The sequence below is a fragment of the Dama dama genome, chromosome 24, assembly GCF_033118175.1.
Source record: "Dama dama isolate Ldn47 chromosome 24, ASM3311817v1, whole genome shotgun sequence".
Lineage (NCBI taxonomy): Eukaryota > Metazoa > Chordata > Mammalia > Artiodactyla > Cervidae > Dama > Dama dama.
This window is the reverse complement of record NC_083704.1, coordinates 55,748,435-55,774,763: the sequence shown is the minus strand read 5'-3', so window position 1 is coordinate 55,774,763 and position 26,329 is coordinate 55,748,435. Positions and strand designations below refer to the sequence as shown.

At 49.8% G+C, this 26,329-nt stretch overlaps 3 protein-coding genes and 1 pseudogene across 3 annotated transcripts; 3 read left to right on the top strand and 1 right to left on the bottom strand.

The window, feature by feature from the left end:
* Positions 1 to 389: 389 nt before the first annotated feature.
* On the bottom strand, positions 390 to 3,949 carry LOC133046288 (nucleoside diphosphate kinase 6-like). The gene is given in 7 exon segments (XM_061129209.1): positions 390 to 597; positions 862 to 1,025; positions 1,382 to 1,413; positions 2,362 to 2,469; positions 3,862 to 3,885; positions 3,888 to 3,913; positions 3,916 to 3,949. Coding segments are annotated over 7 exon segments (555 nt in total). The 3' UTR covers positions 390 to 430.
* An 880-nt stretch (positions 3,950 to 4,829) lies between these two features.
* LOC133046287 (cathelicidin-1-like) lies at positions 4,830 to 6,249 on the top strand. Its single transcript, XM_061129208.1, has 4 exons — positions 4,830 to 5,027; positions 5,141 to 5,248; positions 5,397 to 5,468; positions 6,055 to 6,249. The coding sequence occupies exons 1-4, from the start codon at positions 4,830 to 4,832 to the stop codon at positions 6,142 to 6,144; spliced, it is 468 nt and encodes a 155-aa protein (XP_060985191.1). The 3' UTR covers positions 6,145 to 6,249.
* A 3,259-nt stretch (positions 6,250 to 9,508) lies between these two features.
* LOC133046286 (cathelicidin-7-like) lies at positions 9,509 to 11,447 on the top strand. Its single transcript, XM_061129207.1, has 4 exons — positions 9,509 to 9,709; positions 10,332 to 10,439; positions 10,591 to 10,662; positions 11,263 to 11,447. The coding sequence occupies exons 1-4, from the start codon at positions 9,509 to 9,511 to the stop codon at positions 11,377 to 11,379; spliced, it is 498 nt and encodes a 165-aa protein (XP_060985190.1). The 3' UTR covers positions 11,380 to 11,447.
* Positions 11,448 to 25,030: 13,583 nt separating this feature from the next.
* Positions 25,031 to 26,287, top strand: LOC133045597 (zinc finger protein 133-like; annotated as a pseudogene).
* Positions 26,288 to 26,329: the final 42 nt, after the last annotated feature.

Genomic DNA, 26,329 nt, shown 5'->3' with positions numbered 1-26,329 from the left:
ACCAGAAACTCGACTGAGGACGGGTTCAAACGCTCCAGTTAGAGCGAGAGCACCGAGCAGCGCTCCCAGCCTTTATTCAGTAGCAAACTGACTTTTATTAAGGAGAACAGACCAAACGTGACTAATAGAGAGTCACTGCATTTTTCAGGCAAGTCAGCTGGGCGAGCTTCTCCTTGAAAATGAGAACAGTTCCCTGACAAAGAGGAGCCATCATTCCTCTGAACCAGCCATGAACATTCCAGAGAGGAGGTAGATAGTAGATTCTAGAAGAGGTGGCAGTGAGGAGCTTAACCCTCATGCAGGTGGCGGTGCCCAGCAGAGATGGCGCAAGCAGCCTTTGCCTCCCTGGTCCTAGAAGACTCTTCTGGGACCAGAGGTCTGTGGAGAAGGTTGGGCGATGCCCCAGTCTTCACACACTCACAGGCCTGTGTCAGGCTGGCCCCGGGCCTCCTGCTGGAGCAGCAAAGTGGATGCCACCCTCGGGACTGTAGTGCACAGGGCCACAGCGCAACTGGGGCTCCTCCTCCTCGTACCAGCGCTGTTCACTGAAATCGGGGAAGAAGGCTGCAATCTCTCTACTGGCTGAAACCACTGAGTCTGTAAGGGGAGGAGAGAAAGAGAAGGGGTTCTCATAGGGAGGGCAGGGTAGACGCAAGAAGCAGTCATAATCGGCTTCAGAGCCTGTAGTTCTCCCACCCCTAAGTCCTGGGCCACATCTGCCGAGGACACCACAAAGGGCCAGAAACCCAACTGGGAGGAAAGCTCCCTGGGGGACCTGCCTTTCAACCCCACCATCCAGCCTGCCCAGCGTCCTTGAACCAAATTCCCTTTGAATACTGTGGACACAGGAGGCAGCCTCACCTGAGCTGTGGGTTGTGTTACGGGTGTCGGTGAGGCCAAAACTCCCACGAATTGAATCTGGGGCCATGTGGCATGCCCGAAACACTCTGGTGGGTCCCATCACGGTCCTCCAGAGCTGGATGGCGTCCTTGTGGGCGAGGAGGTAGGCTCGGATCGGCCCACTGTGAACCAGGGGAGCACATGTCAGGAATCTGGCTCTGGGTTCAGGAGGGCACACTGGACATCCTGAGAGTCCCCTTGCCTTTCTAGCTGAGTACTGCGTCAAAGAGGTGACAGAAGGCCACCGAGACAGCAGAGTTGTTAGGAAGCATTCAACAAGACTCTTCTACAGCCCCTGGATCAGTAAGCACCTCAGAACAGGTGGCCACGGGGTCAGTCTCGGCCCAAACCCATGTTTCTTCAGACCCTCGACACTGCTTACAACTTTAAAGAGTGGCAAATAAAATTAATAAATCTACTTGGGGGGCAGGGGAAATAAGTCAGTGCATGAAGATGTTGGAACTAAAATGAGAAATATCTGGCCATGAACTCCACCAGCCGCTGATAGAAAAAAGCCCTGCAAGGAGAGAGGACCTCCATTAAGACACCAGTGCCAAGAGAATTTTTGACACTCCTGCCTCCGTAGAGGAGGGAATAATCACTGCTTTCGAGAAAGGAACAGGGAGTCTGACTTACCTGGGTCTGAACCCAGGCTCTCCAACTTACCACCTGTGTAGTTTCGGGTAAATCAATAACTTCCCTAACTTAGTTTCCTAATCTGTGTGCTGGGGACATAATAGCTACCTCATGGGGTTGCTGGGAAATGAAATGAAATCAGGAGCCTTTGGACAGTATTTGACAGAGTCAATTGTTGGCAAGTGATCCTATCAGGATAGAAGACTAAATTTCTTTTTGTACCATGAGGTAGGACCCTCCTAGAAAATATTTTAAAAACATTGATAATCATGAAAAGTTTGTGTTATCAATCCACTCTTTAGAAGACTGGCTGAATTTTATGGTTTGTAAGTACAGTAGTCATGTATGGATGTGAGAGTTGGACTATAAAGAAAACTGAATGCCAAAGAATTGATGCTTTTGAACTGTGGTGTTGGGAGAAGACTCCTGAGAGTCCCTTGCACTGCAAGGAGATCAGACCACTTAATCCTACAGGAAATCAGTCCTGAATGTTCATTGAAAGGACTGATGCTGAAACTCCAATACTTTGGCCACCTGATGTGAAGAACTGACTCATTGGGAAAGACCCTGATGCCAGGACTGAAGGCAGGAGGAGAAGGGGGCGACAGAGGATGCGATGGTTGGATGGCATCACCCACTCAATGGACATGACTTTGAGCAAGATCTGGGAGTCAGTGATGGACAGGGAAGTCTGGCATGCCACAGTCCACAGGGTCACAAAGAGATACACTGAGTGACCGGACTGACGTCTGTGACAACCTGACATGGGTGTCGGTAAAATCTTTCCAGGGATAGAGAAGCCTCCCGCTCAGAGGATGCTTGGCTCCTACCTTCATGCTCTTGGTAAAACTTCTGGCAGTCTTCCTTTCTCCATAGAAGTTCTCTCATTCGCACAATAAGGAACTTGTTGCTCAGAATCTGCTGATGAACAGCCTGGATGAACGCCATTCCAAAGATAACAGTCAGTGACAGGGAGCATCTGACTGAACAGGAGATCCAGGCTAACCAAAAGACTCCTGGGGAAACATTACAGCCTAAAACTTGAAGAAAAGAGACTCCCTGTTGCTATCTTGAAGATGGGAGTGAGTCATGTAACAAGGAATGTGAGTAGTTACTTAAAATGATAGTCCCCACCTGAAGGCCAGTTAGGACATGGGGACCTCAGTCCTATAGTCCCAGACATCAAATTCTGCCATTCCGAATGAGCTTCAAAATGGATTCTTCCCCACACCCTGGAGATAAGGGCCCAGTCAATTGATACCTGGACTTTGGCTTGTGAAACCCTAAGGCGAGAATCTAGCCCACAGCCAAACCTACTGGACCTCTACATTCTAGAACTGTGAGGTAATGAATGCTGTTTAAAGCTGCTAAGTTGTGGTAATTTGTTATGGGGCAATAGAGAACTGGGCCTTCCCAGGTGGTGCAGTGGTACGGAATTTGCCTGCAATGCAGGAGACACAGCAGACAAGGGTTTGATCTCTGGGTCGGGAAGATCCCCTGGAGGATAAAACAGCAACCCACTCCAGTCTTCTTGCCTGGAGAATTCCATGGACAGAGGATCCTGGCACGCTATAATCCATGGAGTTGCAAAGAGCCAGACACGACTGAGCACATGCGCAGTAGACAACTAGCATACACACACTGTCTTGAGGTTTGATTCTCCTTACTGTATTAGAGCCTTTGTTTAATTTTTTAAAAAAATATTTTATTTATTTGTTCCTTTGGCTGTATGTGTTTAAAAAATCTGCCTGCAAGGTGGGAGACCGGGATTCCATTGCTGGGTTGGGAAGATCCCCTGGATGAGGACATAGAAACCCATTCCAGTATTCTTGTCTGGAGAATTCCCATGGACAGAGGAGCCTGGGGGCTATAGTCCATGGGGCTGCAGACAGTCGGACACGGCTGAGTGACTAAGCACAGCACACAGCCTGGGGTCTAAGTTGCAGCCCGCAGGATCTTCATTGCTTCATGCAGAATCATCTGCTGTGGCCCGTGGCCTTCAGTAGTTGTGGCACGTGGGCTTAGTTGCCCCATCTTAGTTCCCCAATCTCAGTGGGATCTTAGTTCTCTGATCACAGATCAAACCTATGTTCCCTGCATCAAGGCGGATTCTTCAGCACTGGACTACCAGTGGTTATATTTTATATCTGCCTCAGTTCTCCAACAGATTTTTAGTTTCCTTGGGGTCAGCATCCACGACGTCTAGCTTTGCCTCCACACCATCTAGCACAGGACTGTGTTGTCAGTCTTCACAAATGGCCCTGTGGCAGCTGAAACAGAAGCAATGCCCAGGGCATACAGTAGAGGCTTAGGATGTGTTCTTACCTCCAGAATCAGGGGGTGAGCAACTGGGCATCAGGCTTGATGAGGGCCAGAGCTGGAGAGCCTGCGGGCTCCGCAAGATCGAGGTCATCTCCCTCCTGCACCAGAGAGCCAGATTAGAGACTCATCAGTGTTACACTCCCCACCCTTCTTACTCTGGAGCCATGCAGTCTTGCAAGTCAACTAGGGCTCTCACTTCTGACATTCATCAAGCAGATGACAGTTGCTTAGTATTTAACTGCCCATTGGTATCATGGGATTGAGGGAAAGGACTAGTACAGGACCCTCAAGTTGCCCACTGGGGGAGATAATCTTGTTAGTGCAACTGTAACCCTGCAAAGGAGTGACCCATTTAGAAGTTCAAGTTTAAGCATGACCTGTCTCTGCCAGTACTCCCTTCCCTTCCTATCTTTTGTGTTTTACAGAGGATTTACAATTTACATTCCCAAAGAGCCTAGCCACAAGGGTATGGTCACACAGTGCTCTCCCATCAATTCTGGTGTGTACATCTGTAGATGTGGTACTGTCATCCCCTCACCAAATGTTAAGTGACTCTCTACTGGGTTCCAGGCAGTGCCAAGTGTTGGAGGCTGACTCCTGAATACACTCCTTTACCCCGAATCCTGAGGAGCCCATGGTGTGGAGTCAGAGGGGATGTAGACCGTGCCTGGTCCCTCCCTCGACTGGAGGACTCAACCCCTTTGAGCAACCCTGCCTGTGACACTTCCATGGACCCCAGGAGAGGCCCAGATATTGTCAGGGAGATGGAGAAACCATTTCTTCACTTTGCACGGGGGCCTCCCTGCCCACTGCCCAGCAATCCCATGAAGCAACAGCAGGGGCTGAGGCAAGTCCACCTCGCACCCTGGGAGGAGGGCCGGGATGGGGCAGGTCAGGTTGAGTCTTTGCAACAGGGCCAGGCTGAGCATAAAAGGGGGTCCCTCGGGCTGGGAGGAGGCAGATTGGGGATCATGGAGACTCAGAGGGCCAGCCTCTCGCTGAGACACTGGGCACTGTGGCTACCGCTCCTGGGACTAGTGCTGCCCTTGGCCAGCGCCCAGGCCCTCAGCTACAGGGAGGCCGTGCTTCGTGCTGTGGATCAGCTCAATGAGCAATCCTCAGAACCTAATATTTACCGTCTTCTCGAGCTGGACCAGCCTCGTCAGGATGTGAGTCAGGGAGGGGGCTGGGTAACGGACCCTCTAGGTGCGGGAGCAGGGACACGGAGCAGAGAGGGAAGCCTGAGCCCGAGCCCAGTCTCCCCACTCTGATCCTTGACCAGGATGAAGACCCAGACACCCCGAAGCGGGTGAGCTTCAGGGTGAAGGAGACCGTGTGTTCCAGGACCACCCAGCAGCCCCCGGAGCAGTGTGACTTCAAGGAGAATGGGGTGAGCCTGGGGGCTGGGGGCAAGGAGGATGCTTCCCAGATGGCTGAACAGGGCACTTCCAGCAAGATTCCCAGCCCCTGGTGTGAGGTTGGGAGGTTATGGCCTGGGGGTGGGTGGTTCCACTCTGACCTTGAGCCTCCCTTTCCAGCTGCTGAAACGGTGTGAGGGGACAGTCACCCTGGACCAGGTCAGGGGTAACTTTGACATCACCTGTAATAATGTAAGTGGCCCCTTCTGTACTGTGAGAACTGCCGTGGGGGTGGGTTGTGGAAGTACCTTTGGACCAATGACCCGCTGCCCCATCCAGGGCAGAGAAAGGCCCTCTTACCCTGCCCCCTCCCTCCCCGAGCCCCAGGTCTCCAGTCCTGGCTGTGTGTCCCTAAGAGCAGTGGTTCTCTACTGGGGTCTCCACCCAGAAGAGCTTGTCAGAAAGGCAGATTATCAGCCCCATTCAGAGAAACTAAGTCGGTCTCTGCGGTGGGGTCCGATCATTTGTCTTTTCCCAAGACTTTCAGGGACTCTGACCATCCTAAAGTTTTGAGAGTCACAAACTCTCAATTAATGCTCCCTTCCAGCTTTGCTGGGATGGGCTTGTGACTCTGGGAAGCCCTTGTCTTCCCTCAGTGTCCTCATCTATCTCTGAGTGTGGGGATTCCACCTCATGCTCCACATATCACAGCCAGAGGTGAACTGCTGCCCAAGGAGCCTGGTGTGACCCTGGAAATGGGAGGTCCAGGTAGGGAAGGAGGTTGGGTTGCTGGTGATGCAGTACCAACAAGCAGCCTGTGTTCCTTTCTGTTTCACAGCACAAGAGCATAAGGATAACAAAGCAACCATGGGCGCCTCCACAAGCAGCCCGAGTATGTCGCATCGTCGTGTTAAGGGTTTGCAGATAATCAGCACTTGAGGATTTCCATCATAAGGCAGAGAAGAGTCCCAAGGGTTTCCTTGCTCTGCCTCAGGCTACTGGATCTGAAAAATAAATTCTTGTGATATGAATATCCTGCAGGCCTCAATTTCATTGTCTCCTCTCCTCACACTTATCAAGAAAGAATCTTTAACTATTCCATATCTTGTGTGTGTATGTATGTGTGAGTGTGTGTGTGTGTGTGTGTGCGTCTATTTGTCTATGTGTGTGTACAAGAGTGTATGTTGTGTGAGATCCCTCCTGTGAACAGAGAGGAGGGTGAGGCCCCTGTTCCTTCCAGGAGGGCACGGGGGAGACAGCAGCCCCAGGAGATCCATCCTTGGGTTCGTCCCAAGCCCTTCACCCGCCCCTGCCCTCCTCCAACACCCAGTCGGACCTAAGGAGACCTGCTGTGTGTGCAGTGCTGGTGGGAATGCTGACCCTGCTCACACGGAGCTGACAGTCCACGAGGGGCCAGGCTTCTGACCTTTGAAGCACTCAGAGACGCAGTTGATTCTCAGGGCTAAGCCTGCAGGTGCAATGCCCATGAGTCTCATGGACATGACGCTGGCTGGGAGGAGCAGAGGAGGGGGCGATGCAGGATCCGGGCTCACACCTGAGTTTGCTGGGGAAATGGTGCATGTGGATTGCTCAAGGACCAGGTGTGGCGGCGGGGCCAAGCAATCTAAGATGAGGACTGTGATGTCTCTCCTGAGCAGACCTCACTTCTGACCGGCTGTGAGGACTAAGCCAGGAAAGCTGGATGCTGGAGGCATGGAAGGTTCACCCTTCGCATCACAGGAAGTGCAGCCTGAGAACCCGGATGTGGGATCTCCGAAGGATCGGGGCTGGATGGGGGAAGAGGACTTCAGTCTCAAGAGTGTAAGAGTGAAAGGCCCAGAGGCAGGAAAGCACAGAGAGATTGTTCCCGGTACCAGACACCAGTCACTACATGTATTACTAAGTATGTTCTATTGTAATCATGGCCCTTTTCGTCTTTGATGTGGGAAAATGACCCAGCCTGACCAAGAGGCTGCTTGACAACAGGCTAGGGTCAAACCTGGACAAGGAAACCAGGTTTCATGGAAGCCCACTTCTCCTTCCTTCTCCAAGGCTGAGTGTGTAACCACCACCCTCCATTCAGCTGCCATCTTCCATGGTTTCCCAGATAATTGTCCCGAGTCCCAGAGGCCGACAGTGGCCAAGAGCTACTACCCCCGAACTGCAGTCCCGTGGCCATCCCACGGGAAACTGGATTAGAATTTGCCTCACGGCCTCGGGGACCCTCTAACATTTTGGCTTATTATCTCTCCCAGTTGAACTCCTCCACACCTCAGCGCTGGCCACTCTGCTTGGTGACTCGACTGGATGACTGGACATGGAGTCACTTGGGGGTCAAATTAGAAGGGATGTCCTGAAGACTGATATCCTAGGTCAGAAAAAAGGAGGAGGTGGCTTCTATGCCTGAAGATCCCTGAAGGCTTCCCAAGGAGGAAGACCTGGGTTAACAGTGGGATCAGGGGCAGAGATGGGAGACAAGCTGGAGGCTCTGAGTGGCCTGAGGGCTTGGGGTGGACAGGGCAGCCTGACACCGGAGGCCCACAGGCATGGAGTGATGACAAGTAAGAAGAGCAACCATTTAGGCCCTGATGCCAGGTGGGGGTGGTGTGGGCTCTGGAGGCAGTGGGTGACATGGTCAAATGGGCGGTGTGTTGGAGCCCTAGAGAATAGCATGGAGGGTGGGCAGTGTTCAGGGAGAAACTGATATTCTCCAGCTTCTGGAACATGGAGTCTGGAGGTTGTGGCGTCACCAAAAGGAGAGAAGACAGGAGTAGGACTAGGGCAAGGGTGACGGGAGGTCAGGGTAGTGTCCTCAGAGGAAGAAGGAGTAGGCGGTTCTGAGGGGCCTGAATGGTTGTGGAGGACAGGGCAGCCTGAAACCGAGGCCCAAAGTCTGGATTGAAGAAAACTAAGAGCAGCAAACGTCTAGGCCCTAATGCCAGGTAGTGGGGAGGGTGGGCTGTGGAATCACGGGGTGGAATGGTCAAATGGGCAGTCTGTTGGAGCCCTAGGAAATAGCTTGGAGGGTGGACAGTGGTCAGATAGAACCTGCCTTTCGGGGAAGGTGGAGTCTACACCTGTGGCTTCACTGAGAGGAGAGAAGACAGGGTAGGCCCAGGGCAGCGGTGGCAGGATGTCAGGGGAGTGTCCTCAGGAGGACGAAGGAGCAGATGGGGCTCCCAGGCTTCCAGCTCTGGGCTCCTGTGATAGCACCCCGCCAACAGTCCAGTGCAGACAACCAGGGTGTTCTTGGGAGTCTTGAACCCAGAGGCACAGAGCAGTGATGATGTGCATGAGAACTGGTTTCTTCAGGAGGGCCGTCCCAGGAACATTTGAGGACTGGGAGGTGAAGCAGCCCGGATGCACCTGAGCCAGCCCTGTCTCCGAAGAGGAGAGTCCTTGGAGGAGAGTCAGCAGGAACACACAGGGAGGAGGGGACCCAGGAGAGCAGGGACAGGGGACTATTGGTCAGGGGCAATTTCAGGAGGACAGAGTGTCCCCAGAAGCTGTGCTGATAAGACAAGGCTTGAGTGTGGCCTCTGGATCTAGGGAGGGTAGGTCAGCCTGCGATGGGCTTGATGTAAGCCAGCAAAGAATTGTTGGAGGTGGTGTAGGGAACACTTCCTCAGGCTCTGCTGGGGAGGGGCCAGGACAATGGGCCATGTTTTTTGGGGTCTGAGGACAAGACATTAGTAGACTGAGAAAAGGAATGAAGAGGAATCCAGGAGAGAGGAGAAATGAAACTCACTCCCTGGGCCTGGGCACAGAGAAAAAGATGGTGTGGGCGTGTGTCTGCCTAGGGACAAGCTGTGTGTATACGTGTTAAAGTGTGAGTAGTACTGTTAGACATCATTAAATGACGCCCTATTGGGTCCTAGGCAGTACTGAGAGCTGAAGGTTGAGTGCGCAATACACTCCTTTACCCTGAATCTTGAGAGACCTTAGAGGGGAAGCCGAGGAGGTGTAGACAGTGCGTGGTCCCTCCCTCTCCTGGAGGACTCAATCTTCTTGAGCAAGCCTCCCTGTGACACTTCCCATGGACCCCAGCAGAGGCCAAGACATTGTCCGGGAGATGGAGAAACCATTTCTTCACCTTGCTCAGGGGCCTCCCTGCCCACTGCCCAGAAATCCCATGAAGCAACAGCAGGGGCTGAGGCAAGTCCAGCTCACACCCTGGGAGGAGGGCAGGGGTGGGGCAGGTCAGGAAGACTGCTGGTTGAGCCTTTGCATCAGGGCTCAAGCTGAGCATAAAAGAAGTGTCCCTCGGGCTGGGAGGAGGCAGTTTGGGGACCATGGAGACCCAGAGGGCCAGCCTCTCCCTGGGACGGTGGTCACTGTGGCTACTGCTGCTGGGACTGGTGCTGCCCTCGGCCAGCGCCCAGGCCTACAGCTACAGGAGAGCTGTGCTTCGCGCTGTGGATCAGTTCAATGAGCAGTCCTCGGAAGCTAATCTCTACCGCCTCCTGGAGCTAGACCCGCCTCCAGAGCAGGATGTGAGTTGGGGAGGGGGCTGGGAAGGGGATCTGTCTCCTGACATCCTTGGCCACACTGTCTCCCCGTTCACTCAGGCTGTACCTCCTGTCAGGAAGGCACTTCTCCCTCTAGGTGGCTCCCACTTCTACCAGAAATCCTTCCCAGACCTGGGACCCTCCCAGCCCCAGGCTTCCTGCCTTAGCATCTCTGCTGCGGGAACAGGCGCCCTGCACACCTGGCTTCCAGGACTTCCGGGAGCTCCAGGGATGGAGGGGGTCACAGGCTCTGTGAGGCGATGTCCCTGCTGAAACCCCTCTGCACCACGGTGTCTCCCTGCCAGGGAGGCCTCTGTCAGCCTGGAGATTCCAGCTACAAGGGCTCTCCCTGCAGGCAGCCCTGACCTCCCTCAGCCCCTCTGGGGGGAGGCGCTGCCCTCAGCACTGCCGTGCGGTCCACTCCTGCTCTTTGGGTGCTCGTGAGGCCAGGGACGGCCTCTGTCCCCTCCCCTGGGCTCCCAGCACCAAGTCCAGGGCCAGACACACAGGGGGCTGGAGAGGCTGCCGTCTGGGTGGGGGCAGGGAGACAGATCAGAGAAGGAAACATGAGCCCGAGTCCAGTCTCCCCACTTTGATCTTTGACCAGGTGGAGGACCACAGTGCTCGAAAGCCTGTGAGCTTCAGGGTGAAGGAGACTGTGTGCCCCAGGACGAGCCAGCAGCCCCTGGAGCAGTGTGACTTCAAGGAGAATGGGGTGAGCCTGGGGGCTGGAGGAGCAGGAGAATGCTTCTCAGGGAGCTGAACAGGGGCTTTTGGGACAGAATTGCAGTTCCTGGGGTGAGGTGGGGTGTGGCTGGGAGATGTGGCCTGGGGTTTCTAGTTTGACCTCAAGCCTTCTTTTCCAGCTGGTGAAACAGTGTGTGGGGACAGTCACCCTGTACCAGAGCAGGGGTGACTCCAACATCACCTGTAATGATGTAAGTGGCCCCTTCTGTTCTGCAAGGACTGCTAGAGGGGTGGGTTGTGGAACTTCGTATGGACCAATGACCCTCTGCCCTATCCAGGGCAGAGAAAGGTCCTCCTACCCTGGCCCCTCCCACCCTGAGCCCCAGGTCTCCAGTCCTGGCTCTGTGCCCCTTAGAGCAGTGATTCCCTACTGGGGTCCCAAACTGGGAACTGATATAGAGGCAGATTTGCAGGCCTACTCAAACCTCCTGAATCAGATTCCTGGATGGGGGGGCAGCCTTTTGGATTTTCACAAAGCCTCCAGGCGTTTCTGTTGATGCTGAAGTTTGAGAGGCATTGACTTGAGTCATGAGCCCTCAACCCTGGTTCTCTTCCAGCTTTGTTGGGATGGGCTTGTGATCTGGGAAGCCCCCTGTCACCTAAGGGACCTTGGTTTCCTTATCTGTCTGTGGTGTGGCGATTTAACCACAGGCTCCAAACATCGTATGGGAGGTAACCTGGGGCTCCAAGCTTCCTGATTTGGCCCAGGAATCGGAGTGCTCAAGTGGCAAGGGGTCTGGTTTTAGTGCTCAGCCAATCCTCCAAAGCAACTATTTCCTCCTGGTTCACAGATTCAGAGTGTGCGGATATTAGACCGGCTGCGGGATAAAATCTGGAGAGGTGGGCGGAAAATCGTCGACAAAGTAAAGAGAACTGGGCAGAGAATCAAAGATTTCTTCAGGGGATGAAGTCCTAAGGATCAGGTTATCCTGGTTCAGACTTCTGGTTCCTGAAAAATAAATTCTTCTGAAAACAACTTCCTTAACATTGAAATTCACTTCTCTTCCCTCTCCGTCTTACTAGGACCAGGTCCTTAACTCTGACAGTCCTCCTGAGTGTATGTGTGTGTGTGTGAGAGACAGACAGACAGACAGAGATCACTCCTATTAACTCCCGGATGGGTGAGGCTGTTGTCCTTTCAGGAGCGTATGCGGGTACAAGGATGTAATGACGACCATAGCTAACACCGATGTATGGTATATTTGAAAGTTGTTAAGAGAGCAGAGCCTAAGTGTTCTCATCACAAGGAGAAGACCTCATTTGTTTTTTTGTATCTCTAAGAGATGATGGAAGTTAAGGAAACTTACTGCAGTACTCATTTCACAGTATAAGTAAGTCAACTCGTTATGCTGTACACTTGAAATTTATAGTGCTGTATGTCAATTATATCTCAAATGAAACTGGAAAAAATATTTATAGAGTGTGAAAGGATTATTACAGCAAAAAGTTTGTGAAGCGCTAATTAGAGAAACTCTCCATGGGTGTGCAAGGAGACACATATGATAATATCCAATTGGAGTATTGGTCTGTTTCTACAATAGATAGCAAACAGCAGTGAACACAAATAAATGGATTACCGTATATCATTTAAAAAAAAACACTACAAAATAAGCTACAAATACGTTATAAGGATACTTATATAATGTTTAAAAGCGTGGAAAAAACACTATGTTTTGCTTATGGGTACTGGTGTAAAAACAAAAAACGTGCTAGAGGAGAACTGAGCAGGTCAACGCGCTAGGACAATGTTCATCCCTTCTACTAGAGTCGCATTCTGGCCCCAAACTACGCTTCCCGGCAGGCTGCGCGCCGCGCCGTGACGCACTCCCTGCTGACGCAGTGCCTTGCCTTTGCGTTTTTCGTTGCTGGGGAAGCGCCGCGCTCTCTTTTAGTCGCTGGACGCGACAGCAGGTGACTTTGCTGCTGCCGCGTCGCCCAGCCGGTGGCAGACGTGGACCTCGCGGGAGCAGTTCCTGGGCTCGCCGGCGGACTGTGAGGTGGACCGGCTGGGCAACTGCTAGGGCAGGAAGAGAGTGACCGCCCCCCCCCCCCGCACCTCCTCCCCGGGCGTTCGGACCTCAGGCGCAGACCTGGCGTGGGCCTGGGTGTCGCGGGGCTGGTTCCCTAAGGAGTTGTGGAGACGCGCGCTGAGGATGCGACACCCCTCCCAACTGCTTGCCTTCCTTGTGGGTGGGGCGGCGTTCCCTCCCTCATTGTCCAGTACCCTGTTCTTGTGGTTTATAGCTACCTCCCCAGAGTCCCCGGCCTCGCCTTACGCCGGGTGCTGTCTGGGCTGTCCACTCTGGCGGCAAATCCGCTGCGGGCGAAAATTGAGCGCTTGAATTGTGGCGAGAGCTACTGAAGAACTACATCCTTACGTCCTGTTCATTAACATCTAACTGAAGAATGAAGAAGTCTAGAACTTGGTTTTCATCGGACACAGGTTGTTGTTCAGTCGCTAAGTCGCGTCTGACTCTTGCGACCCCATGGACTCTACCCCATCAGGCTCCTCTCTCCATGAGATCTCCCAGCAAGAGTACTGGAGTGGGTTACCATTTCCTTCTCCAGGGAATCTCCCTACTCAGGGGTCAAACCTGTGAGTCCTGCATTGGAGGCAGGTTCTTTACAACTGAGCTACTGGGAAAGCTCCCGACACAAAGTGATTATTTTGCTGAGGCTACATTTCGCTTTAACTGTCTTTTTAACGTCTTTTGAAATGTGCTGTAGGTGTGCAAAACACCTCTGATATCAAAGAGATTACTAGGGGGGGGGGGGGAGTAGGAATCCAAACTCTTGATAACCTTTTAACATTGCATATGTGTTGAAATGATAATATCTTAGACATGTTGGGTTGAAGAAGTGAAGTTAGTCACTAAGTGTTGTCCGACTCTTTGGGACCCCTTGGACTGTAGTCCCCCAGGCTTCTCTGTCCACGGAATTTCTCCAGGCAAGAATACTGGAGTAGGTTGTCATTCCATTCTTCAGGGGATCTTCCCAACCCAGGGATCCAACTGTGGTCTTCCGCATTGCAGGCAGATTCTTTACCGTCTGAGCTACCTAATTTTACAGGAAGCCCATAAAATTAATTTCACCTTTTAAACAAATAGTTGTAGAAACAACAAATCTAAACGTCTCTTATTCTGTAACACTACTTCAGCCAAGGAGCTCAAGGATTCTTGGAGGTGCGAAATGGACTGTTCCCGTGGTTTTGCAACCCCAAGCGGTGCAATAAAAAGAGTCAACTCCCCCACATTTTTCAATTTGGTTTCGATCCCTTTTTCCCCCCAGGCAGACATAGACAGGCACCTGTTCGTAGTACTGTGGGCCTTTCCGCTCACAGTTACGGGTGAACAGACCGAAAGGGCCGTGGGCAAAGAACTTGGTCAGTTGGTGGGGACCAAACCCATTACCATCAGCTGCCAGCACACACAAATCAAAGGTCAGTACTGGCCACCATGTCCCTTTGGGGGCCACGTTGGAGCTCGAATTAAGCACTTCTCCAGTGTCAGGATTGTAGATCACCCAAGTCAGATTAGCTGGCTGATGGGGGTTGTGGCTGGTTGTTCCTGGGCCAATGAAAACTGTTATCAGCAGGAGAGTTAAGAGGGCTCCCGTTGTACGAGTTTCAGTTTCAAAGGATTTGACGGGTGAGGTCTTGCCTCCCATTCTGCTTGCATCTTCTCTTGTTCTTCCGGGGTGGCTTGCCACACGTGATTGCAGTGAACCTAGGGCCCGATCCCGTCGACTTTAACAGCAGTAGGAGTGTAAGGAGAACAACATAAGGGCCTTTTTATCTAGGTTCTAATGCTTTAGATTGGTGTCGTTTTACCTAAACCCAATCACCAGAGCAAATATTATGTGAGGGGATGGTCCCCTTGCTTGGACCCTCGTGTATCTCTCGAATTAATTTCTAAACATGGCTATGTGCCTTACTTAATGCCATCAGTGTTTGTTGAAATTGTCCCAAGGTAGGGGGTGGTAGGCATTTTTTTTCAAATATAGGACACACAGGAGGGGGTCTTCCATACAGAATCTCAAAAGGGGTAGGATTCAGCTTATAAGGGGTGTTATGCGCTCAAAAGAGCGCGAAGGGAAGGAGGGTCACCCAGTCCCCGCCAGTCTCTATTACCAACTTTGTCAAAGTTTCTTTTAGGGTCCGATTCATTTGTTCTGCCCGTCCTGAGCTCTGGGGATTATATTTACAATGTAACTTCCATTTTGTCCCCAGAGCTTGGGCCAGCCCTTGTACAATCTGGCTCACAAAGGCAGGTCCGCTATCAGAGCCCACAGTCACTGGCAGCCTGTACCTAGGCATTATCTCCTCTAAGATCTTTTTAGCAACCACTTGTTCTGTCTCTCCCTTAGTGGGGAAGGCTTCTACCCATCCCGAGAAGGTATCTACCAGAACCAACAGATAGCGATACCCATACTTGCCTGGCCTTACCTCAGTGAACTCTATCTCCCAGTGTTGCCCTGGCTCTTCCCCTCAGAACCTCGTTCCAGTGTGCTGCCTTTTTCCTGTCCTCATCAGCTGGCACGCTTTGCAAGCCTGGATTATCTCTCGTACAGTTGCATTTTGTCGAGGGAAACTCAGGCAGGCCGTCTGGAGAAGAGTCAAGGTCTTTTTTTCTCCCAAGTGTGTAGTTGTGTGCAGGTGTTTACAGAGGTGACGACCCAGGATGGCAGGCAATATCACGTTGTTGTTTTGATCTCGGTACCATCCATCTTTGTCATCCTTCTGGAGGGTGGTATCCTCGTTGATCCAAACGAGGTCAGGGAGGGAATAGTTGGGGACTGGCGGCAGAGTCCCCATACCAGGAGGTGAAAGTCCCACGGCTAATATGGGGGCAGCGTAGTCCCTGCTGGCCGCTTCTAGTAGGGCCTGTCTGAGTGTCTGGAAATCCTGTTTCATTGGCTCAGTCTAAGTCCAGTTTGGGGTCTCTTCACTTCCCTCATACGAGGGCCGGGCCTTTTCAGCAAACCCCATGATCCACAGTCTACAATATCTAACAGTCCCCAGAAACTCTCTCATCTGGCGGGGGGTCTTGGGCTCTGGTATCTGCAATATTGTTTTCTTCATGGCCTGAGTTAGCTACCTTTGCCCCTGCCTGATCTTATACCCCAAATAGGTGACCTCTTGCCGGGATATTTGTGCCTTCTTTGCGCTAGCACAATATCCCAAGGTGCCTAGAGTCTGTAAGAGGTCACCGGTGGCACGGCTGCATGCCTCCTCTGTGGTTCCAGCCAACATAAGGTCATCCATATATTGCAGTAGGATGACCTCTGGGTGGCGAGTCCGATATTCATAGAGGTCCTCACTCAAAGCCTCATTAAACAAGGTAGGGGAGTTTTTGAACCCTTGTGGTAGGCGGGTCCAAGTTAGTTGTACTACCGGTTGGCCTTCCCCCTCAGTCCACTCAAAGGCAAATATCTCCTGGCTCTGGGCTGCCAGGGGTAGGCTGAAAAAAAGCATCTTTCAAGTCCAACACAGTGTACCAAGTGTAGTCAGGCAGCAGACTGCTCAGGAGGGTATACAGGTTGGGGACAGTAGGGTGTATGTCACTCACCCGCTTGTTGACTTCTCGTAGGTCCTGGACAGGTCTGTAATCCGTACTCCCTGGCTTCTTTACCGGTAGTAAGGGGGTGTTCCAAGGGGATTGGCACCGCTTGAGAATCCCGGCATCCATGAGCCGTCGAAAGTGGGGAGTGATCCCCCGCCGAGCCTCCTGGCTCATAGGCTATTGCCTCACCCTCACAGGAGTCGCCTCGGCTTTTAGTTCGATGACGACTAGATGCCTCTGTTTAGCCAGTCCCTTTCCTGCTGTTTCTGCCCATGCCAACGGGTATTTGTGGACCCACGGTTGTATATCTGGTGCTATAACCTCTGAGGGCTTAGGCACAAAAAGACTGTATTCATCTCTTAAAGCTAGAGACAAGACATGTATCGGCTGTCTAAGTCCATCCGTGACTGACATTCTCCCAGGGTCAAAATGGATCTGAGCATTAACTTTAGTCAACAAGTCCCGTCCAAGTAGAGGGGCTGGGCATTCTGGTATCAACAAAAATGAATGGGACACCTGATGGGTCCCCAGATTTACTTTCCGTTCTGTGGTCCAACAATATTTATTTTGTCCCCATGGCTCCCTGCACCAAGCTGGTTTTTTTAGACATTGGTCCCAGTTTTTTATTTAAAACAGAGTGTTGGGCGCCAGTGTCCACCATGAAGCCAACGGGTTTCCCCTCCATATATATGGTTACCCAGGACTCGGGGAGGGGTGCCGAGTCTTGACTCCCCTAGTCACTGTCTTCCCCCGCATATAGAACTTGAGTTCCAGGGGAAATTCTCTCTCTCTGGGTTGTTCTTCTCTTTAGGTCCCTCTTAGGGCACTCTTTTTTCTAGTGCCCCTGTTCTTTGCAGTAAGCGCACTGATCTTTCTTAGGGCCTGCCTTTTTGGTCTCTCTGTTTCTCCCGTCTGGGGGCTTCGAGGCTCCCTCAGTTTTGTTCCGGCCTTCATCCCCGCAAAAAGAATCTTGGCTAGCTCTCTCTGGTTTTTCCGGTTTTCTTTCGCCCTATGTTCCCTATCTTCTTTCCTGATCTTCTCAGCTAGTTCCCTTTCCTCCCGACGAAGTCGTTCCTCCCTTTCTTCTGGGGTCTCCCTATTATTAAATACCTTTTCAGCTGCTTTCAGTAAGTCTTGTATTGTCTGTTGTCTTAACCCCTCCATCTTTTGTAATTTCCTCCTAATATCTGGGGCTGCCTGATTCACGAACACTAGTAGAACTGCAGCACATGATTCCTCAGCCTGGGGGTCCATAGGTGTATATTGCCTAAAGGCTTCCATTAGCCTCTCTAGGAAGGCTGATGGGCTCTCAGTGGGCTCTTGCCTTATTAAATTTACCTTTGCCAAATTTGTCGGCTTCCTAGCTGTGGCCCTCAGGCCAGCCATTAGAGTCTGGCGGTACACTCGGAGACGCTCCCTACCTTCCACTTGCTCAAAATCCCAGTTAGGCCACAACAGAGGAAACCCCTCATCCGCGAGATGAGGCTGGGCGGTTGGTCTCCCGTCGATCCCCGGGACCCGTTTCCGCGCCTCTGCCAGGATTCGCTCCCGTTCTTCCGTGGTGAAGAGCACCTGCAACAGCTGCTGGCAGTCATCCCAGGTGGGGTTATGAGTGAACAAAATGGAAAAGGGCCAGTATTGATAGGTTCGCTCTCCATCCGGGTTAGCTGGTCCCACCCGGACGGGGAGTGTCTGTACAGTAGATGAAGGTTCCCCATGATCCTGCTCACCCCTATTTCCTCTATTCTTTCTCTGGGGTCGGGATTCCCTTGTCCCTTCTGATTCATCGGGGGTGGGGGGGGGGCGGGGGGAGGGGGCTTCTCCCCCCGGGGGAACCTGCAATGGAGGAGGGGCATATGGCGGGGGCCTAATTTCCGTCTCCATGTCAATCAGGTTCCAGTCCGAGGATTCCTGCAAGACCGGTTTTGGGCCCTTATTCTTTTTGGCTTTCTCTGGGGCAGTGGGAGTTTTCATAACCAGGGCCTGTACATTAGGAGAATGTGAACAAAAGGTTTTAACCATTCGGGCGGATCTTTTCCTAGATCTTGCCAGACCATAACATATGGGACTTGGCTCGGGTGGCCCCAGGGATCAGGAGCCATAACTTTTTTTTTTTCACCGCCCGAATAATAGAAGGTTGAAAAGTTCCCTCTGGCGGCCATCCAACTTGGAAGGTGGGCCACTCTGCAGAGCAAAAGGTTATTAATTTCCTCTTTGTAACCAGTAGCAACAGATCATACATTCTAGCCCTGACATCCGAGAAATGATCAGTCATGAGAGAGAGTGAGGTAGATTTTCTTTGCCCCATAACGAGAGTCAGAAGAAAGTCACCGAGAATTCCCACCAATAAATCCTATCAGGAGTGGTGGCGGCCAGGAGGTTGGGCTTGTGGTATGCTTTGTGGAACTATTTGAGTGCCTTAGTTGTTGCACGGAAGTTTTCTTGCTGGGGGCGGGCACCCTAAGGGTTTCGAGCCCGTTCCGTGACCCCCTTATCCTTTCACGGGAGTCTTCCAGTGGCAGGCGCCCTATTGGCTCTTAAGTGCCTGTCCCATGCCCACACAGACGGGTTTTTATTTGGCCAGATTCTCGGTTTAGAATACGAGAAAAAAGAAAGGAATTTCACCCTCTCAGGCTCCCGTTACTGGGGCTGACTTGTTGGGAGGCCTTCAGAATCCGCCAGGGAGTAGCCCTGGCCGGGACTCGTCAGTTGCCCCGACAACTGTCTGCTTGTTCACTGAAACTCCCAGAAACAGAAATGAGGCTCCAAGGCTTTATAGGAAGAAGTAGACAACGACATACCAGAGAACAATGAGACAGGAGACAATGCCGGCAGTTATACAGAAAAACACACAGACAGACATACATCGGCTGATGACACAGATCCTCTGGAACAAGGGTCACCTTACCGTATGGCATCCACTGTTCCCCAGATTCGGGTTTAGGAGAGGGGGTCTCCTTCCTGCAGAGCTGGCTGCCTCCCAGCGCGCTCGCTGGCCTCGGCCTCACGCCAGCCGGAATGGCCAGTCCGTTCCCTCATGGAAAGCTTTCCCTAATGCCAGACACCTTCTTGCTTCACAGCAGGGCCCCGGCTTTACTCTGGTCTTTTTCTGCGCCAGACACCTTCCCGCTTCACAGCAGGGCCTCGGCTTTACTCTGGTCTTTTTCTGGGCCAGACACCTTCCCGCTTCACAGCAGGGCCTCGGCTTTACTCTGGTCTTTTTCTGCGCCAGACACCTTCCCGCTTCACAGCAGGGCCTCAGCTTTACTCTGGTCTATTTCTAAACCTACCTGAGCACCGGTGCTATTCCCTATCTCTTTTTCCCCTTTGTTCCAAAGAGTGTTCTTCCCTGGTCAAGGGATCCCGGACGAGCCCCCAAATGTTCTGCCCATAGTCCGAATTCCCCGTCGGGAAAGAAGACTCCTCGAAACAATGCAACTCGCAATAGGGGAATTTATTACTGACTCGAGCCAGGGCCTCCCGCCCTCACCAGGTGTGTGAAGACGAAAGGCCCCGAGCCCCAGTTCTCTCGGGTATTTATTAGACCAAAATAAGCAGCAGGTAGTTGGCACAATCAGATTGGTTACACAGTGGGTAGTTGGCGTAAGCAGATTGGTTACACAGTTGCAAGGTAATTTTTGTTGGCCCAACAAGTGGGGCTTTTAGCTTTCCCTTGATAGGTTCCCTTTTCTCTGGCTAGGCATATGTTGATTGGCTGGCTCCAGGAGGCCTGATAATTATGTTACCCCGGGAAACCAGGCCTACTCCTAATCTAGGCTGCCTGCCATGGCGTTAGCCATGACAGCCTCACATTTAGAAGTCACGTTTGCAATTTTAATATATGCTGAACTGCCATGTAGTTTGTAGTTTGTGCTCACCAATTATTGAAGAGACATTGTTTTCTCATTGACTTGAAATGCCATATATGCCACATACTACAGTTAGGTTGTCCTTCATTCCACCCACCCATCCAGCCAGCCATTCATCCTTCTTCCTCTGCAATAAAATTTGTCGATATGACCCACCTATGAGTGACCTGGATCATGAGGGAGGGGGGAAATTATACTAAGTATCATATGTACAAATATATAAGTAGAGCAGAATAAGGGGGATCCAGAGTGCCAGGGTGTAGAGGCAGAGTTGGGCGATCAGGGTTGGCTTCTGTGAGGAACTATGTGTGAGCAGAAGATTGCAAGATGTAAGGAAGGTAGCTATGTGGGTGTGGTGGGAGACTCTTCCTGGCAGGGAAACAACTAGCGCTGAGACCCCGAGATAGGGAAGTAGGGAGACCAGTGTGATCGGAGTACAGAGAGCAAGGAGGAGAGGAAAGTATTAAAAGAGGCCCCCTCTGAGCCCTGCAAGTTAAAAATCTTAAAGTATAATTAAATCTATCAGTTTTGTGTATTTTTTTTTAACTGATTCTTTTTATTATCATTATTTTACTTCAACTGCACTTGGTTTTTGTTGCGGCAGACAGGCTTAGTTGGTCCACGGCAGGTGAGATCTTAGTTCCCTGACCAGGGATTGAACCTGAGTCCCCTGCATTGCAAGGCAGATTCTTAACCACTGGACCACCAAGGAAGTCACCAGTTTTGTGGTTTATAAGCTCTACAGTCTATAGGGTCACAAAGAGTTGGACTTAATGACTAAACAACAAAGTGATATCATAAATCTTACATTTGTTCATTTATTGAAAACTTGAAACTGATTATTTGTCTCCATTGGTAGACACAAAATTATTCTGGATATTCCTGAGTTCTTAAGACTGCTATTTTGGGAGTTGCACGTCAGTTTCTGTCAGAAGCTTTTTTAAGGTTTTTCTCTATTTGGCATAGCTATGAATTTGTAGTTCTGATTTGTTCTATTCTTTTCGGCTTATATCTCTTTTGAACTGCTTTCATCAGCTTTAATGGCTCCACTTCACTCCATTTATATCACCTCGTTTTTCCATGTGTCTCAGTGATGACTCACCCGTTTAAATTTGCATTCAGCTAGCCAGTGTCATTTGGTCTTGTTTTTATCTTGTTTCACCTGGTGGTCGTCTTCTCTGTCGATATGGTCATGCATTTCATTCATTCTGAGAAGTATATTCCCTCAAGGTGTTAATAAATTAATCTTTTACATGGAAACATTGGATCATATTGGATCCATTTCAGGCTTTATACTGTTTTGCTACATTTGATTCATCCTTCCTTCTCTGTATATCTTTTTTTCTTTTATTGCTGGATTATTTAAAACATATCCCAAATAATGTGACGTATCACTCCTAAATATATCACAAAGTAGCTAACAAATAAGGGCTTTTTAAAAACATATATAACTACATTATCAGTAGTGCGTTAGTCTTTTCTAATAGTTGGTCTGTGTTCAAATTTACCTGATCATCCTAAAGTGTTTTGCAAATTTGAATCAGGATCTAGACAAGATCCACATACTGCTTTTTAAAAAAATGTTTCTTAAGCTTGTATCAATTCATCAGCCCTCTTCTGTTTTTTTTTTTTTTTTCCTCTCCAGGCCACGGATCTATTTATAATGCTTTGAATCTAGAATATAAATCTACTTTAGATAATATTGTAAAGTAGTTTTCACATAGTAGATTGTAAATCAAGGGGAAAATAGTTTTGAACTTTATCAAGAAATATTCATCAATATGAAAAGCATGGCAGTTCCCTGGTGGTCTGGTGCTTAGGGCTGGGTGCTTTTACTGCCATGGCCCTTACTCAGTCCCTGATTGGGAACTAAGACCCCACACACTGCTTGGCATAGCTGAGAGAAAAAAAAAGAAAAACATTATATCACCAGTGGCATTGCTGGTTGTAGTGTTTGAGTTACCAGCCATATAGCACACCTGTGTCTGTCATCTGTAGAATGCACACGTCATCAGTAAGGCACGTCCATGTCTGTCTCCGTTTGTAACTGTGACCTGCCTATAGCTATAAGCATCTGATTGGTTCACTGTCTCCTGGTGTAGTCCTTTCAAGAAATTCATATTGAAAAGCATAGTATTTTGTTGTCAATTACTTTCCTTTGTTTCTCATTTATATTTTGGTTAGGGCACTATTTTTTAAATGCTGTGTATGGGGACATTTTATTCAATATGAATCTCATGTCAAGACAGTAAATCAGATGTTACAAAACATAGACAAGGAGCCTTTGATTCTAACAGTGTTGAGAACAGAACATGTGTCTGTCTTCTGTCTAACCTTTCAGGTTCGTTCTTAATTAACTCTGCTCCTATCACTCGTTCACTCAAAAGTGTTTATTAAGTATTAAATGTTAAGTCCAGTTCTGTGTCCTTGGGATACACCAGTAGTATATCTGGGAGAAGGGTGTTCCAGACATAGGACCCAGTCTGCACAGCAGCAGGACAGAGGTCAGTGCAGCTCAGACTGGAGTGAATGAAGGGCAGAGTACAGATGGAGTCAGAAAGCCAGTAGGTTATGAAAGAATGTGGAATCTAGTGGGCCACTTAGGGCTTGGCTTTTACTCTGAACATTACGGATATATATATTCATTTATGTTTGGTTGCACTAGGTCTTCATTGCTGTGTGGGCTTTCTCCAGTGGCAGTGAGCGGGGGCTACTCTCTAGTTGCGGTGCACGGACTTCTCATCGCGGTGGTTTCTCTTACTGTGGAGCACAGGCACACGGGTTAGGGTCAGGGCTTCAGTAGTTGGAGCTCCCAGGCTCTAGAGCACGGGCTCAGTGGTTGTGGCACATGGGCTTAGTTGCCTCACAGCATGGGGAATCTTCCCACCGAGGATCAGACCCGTGTCCCTGCATCGTCAAGTGGATTCTTTACCACTGGACCACCAGGGAAGTCCTGGATACGTATACATTCTTGAATAAAGTAAGCAGTTTTGTTAGAAATGTGCAATAAAGAAGGAAGAGACTGGAATTAGCTTTAGTCACCTGCTCCCAATCCATTCTATTCCTGATCCCAGAACAGAAATCTCATGGCTGCAGAGAGTACTTCCTTGGGATCAGGGCGGGTCCTGACTTGATTGGGCTCAGTAGACCCTCTAGAACAACATGTCTTAGTCGTGCTTCATTCTGTCCTGTGAGAGTCAGTGAAGTTGGACAGATAATGAATGGGGAAATTCAAATGAGGTTTCACATATGCTCTGGTTAGCCACTATTCTCTACTGTCTTCTGTATTAGAGACATCCAGACTGAGTGACTCCTGTGTATATCCACTCTTTCTCTTCAGAGAAAAAGTCACAAAGAACATTCCCATATTCGTCATGAAGATTGTTCAACTCTTGTTGGAAACAAATTGTTGTAGCTTATGTGTCAGTATAACTGGTTATGGCCTAGAAGATAATTTTAGTATAAGTGCAGATACTTACAAAGCTGACATTGCCTCTGATGTTTACTTGGAAGATTCCTTTTTCGAATAATATATAGAATAATACGTTCTACTGTGGGGTTTTTTGTTTGTTTGATTCAAATAAAAAATGTAATAAGTAAAAATTGACTAAAGGATGGTCCAGTGATTAAGAATCCGCCTTGTGATGCAAGGGACACTGGTTCAGTCCTGGGTCCAGTAAGATCCCACATGTCTCAGAGCAGCTAAGCCTGTGTGTCACAACTACTGAGCCTGTGTTCTAGAACCCGCAAGCTGCAACTGCGGAGCCCATGCACTGCAACTCCTGAAGACTGCATGCCTAGAGGCCATGCTCTGCAACAAGAGAAGCCATCACAATGAGAAGCCCACCACCCTGCAATGAAGAGTAGCCCCTGCTTGCGACCACTAGAGAAAGCCCGTGTGCAGCAACAAAAGCAGCAACAAAGACCCACCACAGCCTAAAAATAAAATATATAAATCTTTAAAAAAAATTGACTGGGGTACATAATCTGAACCTAATCATAGGAAGATGTCAGGAATGTTCGATACATATTCTAAACATGAGATACATTCTCTGAAAAAAGAACTCTGTTCTTCAGAAATGCCAGTCTCATGAAAGAGACACTAATGGAAACTAAGGAAACATAACTAATTTTAATATGATTGTAGACCATCCCGTGCTGTGGGGAAAATGCTATAAAGGATATTATTGGATCAGCTGACAACTGGAATACCTATGATAGTCATTAATTTAAAGTGAAAGTTGCTCAGTCATGTCCGACTCTTTGCAACCCCATGGACTATATAGTCCATGGAATTCTCTAGGCCAGAATGGGTAGCCTGGAGTGGGTAGCCTTTCCTTTCCCTTCCAGGGGATCCTCCCAACCCAGGGATCGTACCCAGGTCTCCCGCATTGCAGGTGGATTCTTTACCAGGCGAACCACAAGGGAAGCCCAAGAATACTGGAGCGGGCAGCCTATGCCTTCTCCAGGGGACCTTCCTGACCCAGGAATTGAACCGGGGTCTCCTGCATTGCAGGCAGACTCTTTACTATCAGGGAAGCCCTCCTAGTTGTTAAAGTATTATATAAATGTTAAATTTACTGGAGTTGATAACTGTATTGTGGTTATGAAAAAGAATATCCCTACTTTTGTCAGACACACAATGAAGTATTTATAGGTAAAGAGTATTGATGTATGCATTAATTCAAAGAAAAAAAATGTATATACATATACATGTACACACACACATATAACATACAAATTTTAACACTAGGTAGTTTGGGTAAAAGGTAGGAGCTGTTCTGTATACTGTCCTTATTCTTGCAACTTCTCTGTATGTTTGAAATTACTTCCAAATAAAAAGTCAAAAGGGGTTAAATGGAAATATAGGTCTGGTGAAACTTGCCTTGGAGAGACATACATTAATGGTTGTGATTGATGAATGGACTACAAGACATTATGACAAGGAGGGAAAGCCTAGCTAACCCTTCCTGTGACTACTTAGGCTGAAAACTCTTTCTTCAGATTCAAAGCCACAAATCCACCCCTGGCCTGTCTGTCATCTGGCATAAGCAGATTCTCAGCCAGCGTGATCTCTGCAGTCGTCCTATTTCCAGATTCATGTGCAGGAAATCAACACCAACCAGGACATGCTTGCCCAGTTGAGCAGCAGCAGTAGCAGCAACAACATTCTGATGAAAACCACTTTGGGGAGGGGTGGTGGTGGGCAAAGCAGAACATCAAAGAGGGAGGGGCTCTACCCCTTTGTGTTTTGTTTTTTAATTACCAATGACAGGAGGACTTCAGTGCTTTTCTCTAGCCCACCCCAACGACCACCAGTAAACTCTCAGGGAGGCAACTGTGTCGAAGGTGCAGCTCAGTCCAGCCCAGAGGGTAAGCTCTGGGGAGACAGACAACGTTCCCGAGAGGGTAGAAATCTCAGGATCTGGAGCAGTCCGGTTTGGAGAGTGTGGATTGGATTTTAGCCAGAAGTCAAACCTCTTAAGTGTCACAGGGAGGGAAGATCTTCTGTGTGCAAAGTGTGGGTGAAACTTTAGTCAGAAGTCACATTCATCAGACATCAGAGGACACACAGGGAAAAGCCTTAAATATGTAGGAAGCGTGGGCCAGGCTTTTTAGATGTCACCCCTTAAAACCACCAGAGTACACACTCCGGGGAGAAGGTTTATGTGTGCTTTTAGCCTCAAGTCACACTGCATCAGAGGACACACACAAGGGAGAAGCCCTTTGTGTGTGTGCTGTGTGGGTGAGGTATTAGTGAAAAGTCAGCCCTCGTTAAGCACCAGAGGATTCACAGAGGGCATAAACCTTACGTGTGCAGGAACTGTGGTCAAGACTTTATGGAGAAATCACACCTGAGGACACCATCAGGTGAGAAGCCTTTTGTTTACAGGGAGTGTGGGTGGGGGCCTAGTCACAAGACATTCCTCAACACACACCAGAGGACACACTCAGGAGAGGAGCCTGATGAGTGCAAGTATGTGGGCAAGGCTTCCGCCGTCCTTCTCTGGCTATTTCTGTCTTTTCCTGGCTTGTGCAAATACTTGTTTCCATAAGTTCTCTATATAAATTCAAGCCTGTTCACTTTCAGATTGTAGATTGTCATGGTAACGCTCCCTCGTGATTCACACCTCCCTGCATCTGTGCCCTGTGCAGTTGCTTCCCACATGGACTCTGGGCTTGGCCATGTGACTTGCCTTTCACAGTGGGGTACCAGCAAACATGACCCAAGCAGAAGCTCGATAAGTTTGTGAATGGAGGCCTGTTTTCTTGGAACCCTGAGATAACCATGCAAAGCAGCAGCTCAGGAGGAAAGACCACGCTGGACCCAACTGCTGAACGCAGCCATGTGCGTCCAGATGAGCCCAGCAGAATCACCCAGCTGATCCACAGACATATAGACAAGTTCAGTCATTATGGTTTTAAGC